The 8949-nt window shown below is 40.0% G+C and overlaps 1 protein-coding gene across 3 annotated transcripts; it reads left to right on the top strand.

Moving 5' to 3' along the window:
• Positions 1-852: 852 nt before the first annotated feature.
• Positions 853-8601, top strand: LOC124660609 (MADS-box transcription factor 3-like). 3 transcript variants are annotated; one of them, XM_047198436.1, is made up of 10 exons: positions 853-966; positions 1305-1588; positions 6159-6240; positions 7124-7185; positions 7282-7384; positions 7581-7622; positions 7737-7778; positions 7896-8074; positions 8199-8257; positions 8350-8601. In XM_047198436.1, the coding sequence occupies exons 1-9, from the start codon at positions 946-948 to the stop codon at positions 8215-8217; spliced, it is 834 nt and encodes a 277-aa protein (XP_047054392.1). In that variant the 5' UTR covers positions 853-945; the 3' UTR covers positions 8218-8257; positions 8350-8601. The 3 variants fall into 3 exon arrangements, with proteins under 3 accessions (XP_047054392.1, XP_047054393.1, XP_047054394.1); XM_047198437.1 differs by having other exon boundaries at positions 7285-7384; XM_047198438.1 differs by lacking the exons at positions 8199-8257; positions 8350-8601 and having other exon boundaries at positions 7896-8078.
• The last annotated feature ends 348 nt before the right edge of the window (positions 8602-8949 follow it).

Consider the following 8949-nt stretch of genomic DNA (forward strand, 5'->3'; position numbering starts at 1 on the left):
AGTTCTCTCCAATGCCAAGTGTGTACATCTTTGCCATTGTACATATTTGCATCCTGTGTGACAAACTGAAATGGGACGACACATATACATTGACTTATCTACAGTTTCTTCACTCTGACCAGTAAACAAATTAAATGATGTGGGATTTCATCACCAAAATATGACAAGTAATATGGTTAGTTGGAAAAAAAATACAAACTAAGAGCAAGTTATTTTGCAGAACAATATTTTTAATATTTTCCAGAATAATTGAACAAATCACATCTATGAGTTCTCTCGAATTCCAAGTGTGTCTCTCCTTTTTTTAATATATAGAAATGATCTAGCCGAGAAGTGCGGCAAGCTACATTTTGCATGAAGATAAGTGTGGGTCTATTCCCGCTTTTTTTTTTTTTTTTTTTTGAACTTTGGGTCTATTCCCGCTTAGCTAAGTGTGGGTGTACATTTTTCCGGTAGTGTGCTTTCAGTCAGCAAAGTGTGAAGCCACAATAAAGCACGAATTAAGCAAAAATATACTAACAAGTGTTGTTCCCCTAACGGTTCCGGTGTATACTAACAAGTGTACCAATACAAACAAGGTAAGACTCCCAAGTTACAGAGCGACATGCTGATGTAAATGTGGATATGGAGACACATATCTGACACTACACTAGGACAAGCTGATAGATGAGATAAGAGGTAAGGAAAAAATTAGCAAACCAAAAAAAGTGCCGCAAAGCGAAGCCAGAAGAAACAAACGCCAAGAGCCAGCCATAGGAATTGGCCACAGCATCTCCTGCTAACTGCATATCTATCTCCTCCCCCTTCCCTTCCCTACCTCCCTTTAATACCTCCTCTTCCTCCTCCAGCTCTTGGCCTCTCCCACACATCCCTCTCTTTCCCTCTCTGGATCTCTTCCTCAAGTGTGCTAGCTAGCTCGTCACAGGCTCACAGAGGCACCTAGAGATGAGCATGCTGAGCATGATGGTAATTTGTTGCTTCCTGTCTTTGCTTTTGGAAACTAGCTTCCGTTTCTTTGCACAAGTCCGAGTATGCAGGTATGGCAAGTTTGCGATCTTGCTTGCCTCGCGACCAGAATTTAGGCAAAATACAGAGCTAATTAAAGATCTCTCTGATCTTTGAAGAGCTCCGCAAAAGGGAAAATTTTCACGGATCACGCCGTTTGTTTCTTTTTCATCATGCTATAAACGAGGAAAAGAACCTTCCCCATGATAGCATGGCCGGATCACCTGCCCGTTCTTGATTTGTTCCATAAGTTTCGAGCTTGCGTTTGTTTAACTTGGATTTCGTGTTTGCCTGTTCAGACCGATTTGAGCTGTGCGACCGGAGCTTCCGGTGCGAATGATCAGCAGCTGGCAGTTCCGGCTGCGGAGGGCTCGGCGTCGGCGGCGGGAAGCGAGAGGATGGCGGGAAGGGGCAGGATCGAGATCAAGCGCATCGAGAACACCACCAACCGGCAGGTCACCTTCTGCAAGCGTCGCAACGGCCTCCTCAAGAAGGCATACGAGCTCTCGGTGCTCTGCGAGGCCGAGGTCGCCCTCATCGTCTTCTCCGGGCGAGGTCGCCTCTACGAGTACTCCAACAACAGGTGACCACCAATTGTGAACAACTCACGTTGCAACTCTCTCTCTATTCATATAGGATACACTTGTATTTTTATATTTATTATTTTTAGCACCAAGAAGGGCATGGTTATGCATAGCATAGCACACACACATACCTTGGATCCTACTACTACTGCCATAGATACACAACACATGCTGAATTGCTGAGTGTTCTTTTCTTCCTTCTTCTGAGTTTCCATGTCCAAATTGGAGCAAGTTTGCTCCTAGCTTTCTTGGGGCAAAGAGTTGGGAAGGTCAAATGGGAGCTGCATCTTTTGTTACCACTTCCTTCCGTTATTAACTGTCTTGTTTATTTTGGTGTTCCTGAGGGGGGAAAGAAATTGCAACGGTTTCTTTTGTGTATGTATGCAGCTAGCTTGCATGCTTGCCGTGGTTTCCTTTGCTGCTTTCCTCTCTGCTCCGTGTGAGGTGAGCTAGATGTTTAGATAGATCTAGCACAGTGCTTGCTCTGTGTGGTATGTGTACATGCCCTGCCCTGCCCTGCCCTGCCCTGGCCCTTTCTCTTTCCTGTGAGTGTGGGAGAGCTTGGTGGTCCTGCCCTTTCTTTGCTCCATTTATGATCGTTGCGGCCTTTCCTTTCTCCACTCACTCGCTCTATGTGTGTCCTCTGTCCTCTCCTTCTCTAGAGAGAGGTAGAGAGGAGGGTGAGCTTTTCAGTAGATCTCTCACACCTCATGATGCAAATCAAACTTGTATATTTGAACAAAGAATACAAGGCATCCATGGGCTCCCTTGTTCCTCTTTCCCTTTTGTAGCTTTGCTTGTGTGTACAGAGAAGCGGATCTAGCTAGGATTTTTTTTCTTTGCTCGTGGATGCTAGTAGTACATGTATGATGTGTGTCCATGTACGTGTCTCTGTTAGTGTATGCGTGTCTGATGAGGTAATAAAGTACTCTAGTGTAGTTTGTTTTGCATCATCTCTTGTTCTTCCCAAATCCCAGCCAATGAGTTGCTAGGGTTAGGGCTTCATAGCATGAGCCTTTTCCTTTCGATCTATCTCGGGAGATGTTGATCATGCCTGGCACCATCATTGTAGCACTGTACTTTCTTTCAAGGTTATTATTTTCCGACAATTTCTTACAGTTGACAGATCTTAAACGATCCAAATTAAAGAATAGTATTGTAGATATTCTTTATTTTATGACTCAAAACTGAAATGGTATCATTTTTAAAATTTCATAACAAACCTTAAATTAGATCACCAAATTACAGTTTTTTTTATTGTAAACCTTAGTATGTGCTAAAATGCGATTATGGGTGTAATATGTACTTTCTAACAAAATAATTTATTACACCACTAATTTTATTTTTCAGTGATGCAAGCAAACTGCCAATGCTAATGCATAAATTATGACGATTAATGGACAGCAATGCAACCAAGTGAGTATTACATACAAATAAAGTATGTAAGGAAACAAGATTAATTAGTTGAACAAATTCATGTTGCCCTAATGTGCAAGAAAATGGAAAATGATACAAAATGGAGTAACTAGGTATGCAATAGAGACCGTGGAGTATTGCAACCTCTGTTCGCTAATACAAAACGTTTTGACAGGCTAAATTAGTTAGCCAAAATGTAATTATAATAGCCAATGGGTACATATGGAGTCAATGTTTATCCCCAAAAGGCGGGAAGCCCATAAATTTGTGTTGCTGAACATGGTAAAGAAAGACCTCTCTGCCATTGAGGGACACGTGGCCATGCAGCAACTGTCACAATGGATGAAAAATAAGCAAGATAAAAAAAATCACATGTCCTCTTGCTGATGTGTGTACCCTGCAGACTTGGTGCTGTGGGGCCAGCCAGCCAATGTCATGGGCAGAGGTAGTACTGTGCTGGGCCTGCCCGGTGCATTGGGAGTGAGGAAAGCCGGTGACCTGGTCAGAATGGTTAAGGACCTGGGAGGGAGCTAGTGGGTAAAAGCTTGTGTTGTGTTCCTGCCCCTGTTTGTCCATTGGATAAACCGAGCAAACCTGCTGCTTCTCGTCCAATCATCTGAAATCCTGTGCCGGCTTGTCACCAGATGGCCAGCCAATAGCATCCTCGAGGATGCTAAGGTTTCATCTCTTTGGTGAGTGAAACATCTGAACTGTAGTATTTCACCAGTAGTACCTACCTAGCTTACCTACTGCGACGGCTTTCTTTGTGACTTTACATCCTTGTGATTTTACATGCTGCTGTCCTCAATTTTCTTTTCTGACTTAATAGATGTCGATCTGTTGGTTATTGTATGCGGAGATTTGCTTTGTTTTGTGTGTCCGAATACAAGAGAGTTCAGAAAGATGTGGTGACAAGACATGAGCTAGCAGTCAAGTCTACAGTAGCTTGAGCAGAAATCTCTGAAAATATCTTTTGGAAACTTTATGGGACATATTTGGTGTGCAGTGATTACTAACTAGGTAGCGTACTGCATCTATCTATTATGTTTCTAAGCTAGGAAATGATAAATATCCATGTTTAAAAAAAATCTGCTGGTTATTAGTGGTCTGATTCACCATTTAGGATAAGTTTGCTGGAATAGTATAACCCCTGCAAGTATTAGGTAATTTTCTGTAAGATTTCCTTCACATATGATACGTACATATGCTTGTAATTTCAAATTTTTAATTAATTACACCAAGTGCCGAGAAGTTGATTTATAGTTGTTTGTCTGAACGTTCAACATAAGCTATCTCTTGTTCTTATTCCCATAAATTTGAGGCCCATTTTTATTGAGAACATTTGAGATTTTACCCAGCAAAAGCTTCTGTTCAACAAGCTTAATAATTTTATTGAAACTTGACCTAGCGGTCAAGAGAGTTCAGAAAGATGTGGTGACAAGACATGAGCTAGCAATCAAGTCTACAGTTGCATGAGCAAAAGATTTCGGAAAGTATCTTACTGAAACTTTATCGGATATGTTTGGTGTGCAGTGATCACTACCTAGGTAGCTTACTACATCTACCTATTATTATTTTTAGCTTGGAAATAATTTTCCCTGGTTTTTAATGTTTTTGCTAGTTTTATTACTGGTCTGATTCACCATTTGGGAAATGTTTTGGTGGAATAATGCAACCCAGGCAAGTATATTAGTTAATTTTCTGTAAGCTTTTTCTTTACATATGATGAGCACAAATATGCTTTTAATTCAAAAAAATCATTAATTGCGTTAAGTGCTGAGAGGTTGATTGTAGTGGAGATTGTGTTTTTGTTTGGACATTCGACGTAAGCTATCTCTTGTTATACCCGTAAATTTGTAGGCTCATTTTTCTCCAGAACATTGGAGATTTACCCAGCAAAAGCTTCTGTCCAACAATTATAATAATGCACTTTTTTTAGTCTCTGAAAATACTACTGTCATACTGTATGCAGCAAATACGGAGGTTTGTTCCTTATTTTTCTGTTTGTAGAAACACTAGTATTAATGTGAGCCAACTATATGGTGTTTTCGATCCATCTGAGAGTCAAGATGATAACGTTGTTAGTTAACAGCAAGTGAAGTATGGAAGAGAAACATGTCCGTTCTTTGATTCAGTAACGTTAACATCAGAGCGTCGGCAACTAATAACTAAAGTCACCCATACTAAAAATATATCCACAAAATTTGAAATAAACTGCTCTCGAATTAAGAGTGCCATCTTCATCCTTAAATATTTCTAAATAATTGATACATCTTATTATGCTTATCGTAATATATAGGCATGAGTTTTTGTTTTTTCGAAAATGAGGCCTGATTTTTTGTAGCCATTATACTTTGTTTCAAAACCCTCTTTTACAATATCAGCTGTAGGTTTTGCTGATCTTCATATTTTTTTAAGGGGTCCTTGGGGCACATATAACATGGATACATTTTGATTGAATATAAGTAAATGATCACATTTCAAGCTGCAAATCATTTTCATAGACGAAAAAAGAGCTTATGAGTGTGTAACTGAGTCACCAATGGTTTCATTATATCATGCCACATCATCCAATTAATGCAAATATCAGTATAATTCGTGTGCTGCACACACTGCACAATTGCACATAGTTTAGTACTCTAGTCTTGTATGTGCATGTAACATCGTATGGGCGATGACAGGCAAAAGCTCATCGGAAAGGGAAACTACTGTTGTATCTAGACAGGATGTAGCTCTTGAAGCTTGGTTAGTTCACGGTTCACTGTAGAAACTTGTGATAGCACAAGCTTCGGACCAATGTGCCACAGTATGGTCTTAGTGCAGAATACAACTTCTACTGTAGCACATCCTGCGTATGCCTTAAGGAGCTAGGTGAACTGTTCCTGTCAGATAACCTTGGGAAACTAGTTTGACTAGCGCTGGGTGCTTGAGGCCTTCTGTTACACCCATTTTATTTCTGTAAATAATTGTAAATCTGCATAAATTATCAGAAAAAACAATGTTATTTTTCGCCATGTCATATGAGTTTTCAATGGTAATATGACTATATAGAATATAGTATAATAGTTTCTGGTAATGCTGCAGTTTTTACTGCTGAATTCTGTAATTTGCTTCAGAGGGCATGTGCTAATCCCACATAGTGAATGTTTGCAGTGTGAAGGCCACCATTGAAAGGTACAAAAAGGCCAACAGTGACACCTCCAATTCTGGCACGGTTGCAGAAGTCAATGCCCAGGTAACATCATGTCATTCTTTCACTCTACATCAAATGCTTGAATTGACTGCCAGGATATGTGATCAGCCGAGTCAATTCAGAAGTGTGTAGTAGTTGAGGATACAATCCTTAAATGCATGTACTTACATTCCATGCTACTGTTCAGAAAATGCAAACTTGATTTCTCTGAGCAAAATCTTGTGACAAGATATCCTCAGATGAGAATCATGCATGGATATTACACAACGGGCATTGCAATGGAACAGTCACCTAACTCTACAAGGATCCTCTGTTTTGTCCAGTGGATCATGCATGATATTATCCAGTGGATTGATATCATAATTTCATGCTAGATACACACAGGAATGGCTATATGTTTCTTAAACAAACTGAACAAATTTCTGAAATAGGCTATAGCTGTTTGAACTAGCATCACTAACAATGTTTTCCTGGCTCCAGATGAAATACAAATTAAAACTGAGATAAATGATGAATTAAGAGAGTTATCATCTGAACTTATGTCTGCATGTGATCAATGAATTCGTTGATTGACACCAGTTATTCTTTAGCTTAATTAGACTACAACGGAAATTTTCTGCATGTATACCTGCAGACTACAGGGGTGCACTGCTTAATTTGAAAATCTTACCTACAGAAACTCATACAATAAAATCTGATAAATTTCAAGCTTATGTTTTGGGAGATATTAACACACACGAAAAAGAAAATTTTTAGTGCACACATGAAACACTCAGATCCCTGTAACTGAGATTTCAGTAAATATATTTGCTGTCAACTAGCTTATTAATTTTCAAATTGTCACTTAAAATATCTGTTATATTGGAAAATACATAGGTGATAATTGAAGAATGCTCTCTCACATATTCATATGGCAAACTTGCAGTACTACCAGCAGGAGTCCTCCAAACTGCGTCAGCAGATCAGTAGCTTGCAGAACTCAAACAGGTAAACATATGTCAAGTCATACCATGATCCATATGATAGTATGATACCTCACAAATAAATTAATTGTTTTATATCTAACTTGTCTAAAAAATTCAGTAGGTCATTAGTGAGAGATTCTGTTAGCACCATGACCCCGAGGGATCTTAAGCAGCTAGAAGGCAGGCTGGAGAAAGGCATAGCCAAGATAAGAGCTAGAAAGGTAGGGTGCTACTATAATCTGTGGTAGAATGTGTTTAGCACTATAGTAACTGAATAAACAATTTTATGTCTCTGAACTTTGAACTATTACGGCAATGCTCACAGACTAAACATTACATGTATTTCTAAGTCTACTACTGTTCTTATATTTGTTCCATCAGTTAGTGGCTCATCTAATGAACAATGCATTCATGCAGAATGAGCTGATGTATGCTGAAGTTGAGTATATGCAGAAGAGGGTAAGTATAGCAATATTATCACTATAAGCTATAGCAGTGCATTCCTCGACTGACAGTGATTCTGTTTATTTTCTCAACACGAAATTACAGCAAGCATTTTTTTTAAAATTGTAGGAAATGGAGCTACATAATGACAACATCTACCTGAGGAGCAAGGTACATTAATTTCGTATGGCTTGCTAGTTCATCGACCATGACTGGCAACATATATGGCCATCATCTATATTTTTTTAGTTGTGATCACTGAGACTGGGAGAGGATTATTTTCCGCAGGTTACTGAGAATGAGAGAGGGCAACAGCCCATGAACATGATGGGCTCCGCGTCGACGAATAGCGAATACGATCACATGGCCCCGTACGATTCCAGAAACTTTCTGCAGAACATGATGCAGCAGCAGCATCAGCAGCAGCACTACTCGCATCAGATGCAGCCAACTGCCCTTCAGCTCGGGTAAGCAGATCTCCTGATTATCTACATATGCTTATGATATGTGGAATTTCAGACTGAAGAGAATGTAAGTTACTCAATTGTGCAGTGTTAACTCAGTCTTGCTGTGTTTCTTCCCACTCTGCAGCCAGCAGTCCTTCAACTAGTTTTGGTCAAGAGTCCAGACACACTATGTCCGCAGACTAGGTAAAATTTGATACCAAGCAGTCAAGCACTCATGTTGACCTAATTAAGCACAAATCTTAACTAATCCAGTATTGCACCCCTCTACCTTGCAGCTGAAACCTGAAGGTCTCCATGTGCCTGCAGCGGTCGCCCCGCGCATGCATGTGGCTGGAATTCTGTAGCTCTACGTATGATTGTATGGCATTAGTAATCACTAGCATTGTTGATCAGGTGCATGTGGTACTTGTAATATATATCTGCATTTTCTCATGAGCACGAGGTGCTGCTAGTGCTAGTTTGTTGGTCACCACAATATATCGACTTTGGCATGCACACCATCGTGTTGTATCTATATATATCTTCACCGGGTATGAAATAATTATAAGTGATTTGATGTGTGTACAAATGAGTAACGAAGGGCTACACTTAATGACCCATGCATGTATGCTACTACTGTACTCCGTAGTAGGAGTACTTTTGACGTCGCACTCGCACGTACATGATACCGTGCTCTAGCCCCTTAATTTCTCCCATCAATATTTCCGTTTACTACATGCCAAGAACAGTGATCCGTTCTTGAAGGTATTCTGTAAATCTGTAGCACAAGGCTCTCGCTGTCAGTCTACTCTCTCTGTAGGTTTGTGGTAGTTCGTGGGCCTGGACAACCCAATTGACAGTCTTGGCATGAGTTGTGTGAGCCCAATGTTTCAAAT

The sequence above is a fragment of the Lolium rigidum genome, chromosome 6 (genome assembly GCF_022539505.1).
Source record: "Lolium rigidum isolate FL_2022 chromosome 6, APGP_CSIRO_Lrig_0.1, whole genome shotgun sequence".
NCBI lineage: Eukaryota > Viridiplantae > Streptophyta > Magnoliopsida > Poales > Poaceae > Lolium > Lolium rigidum.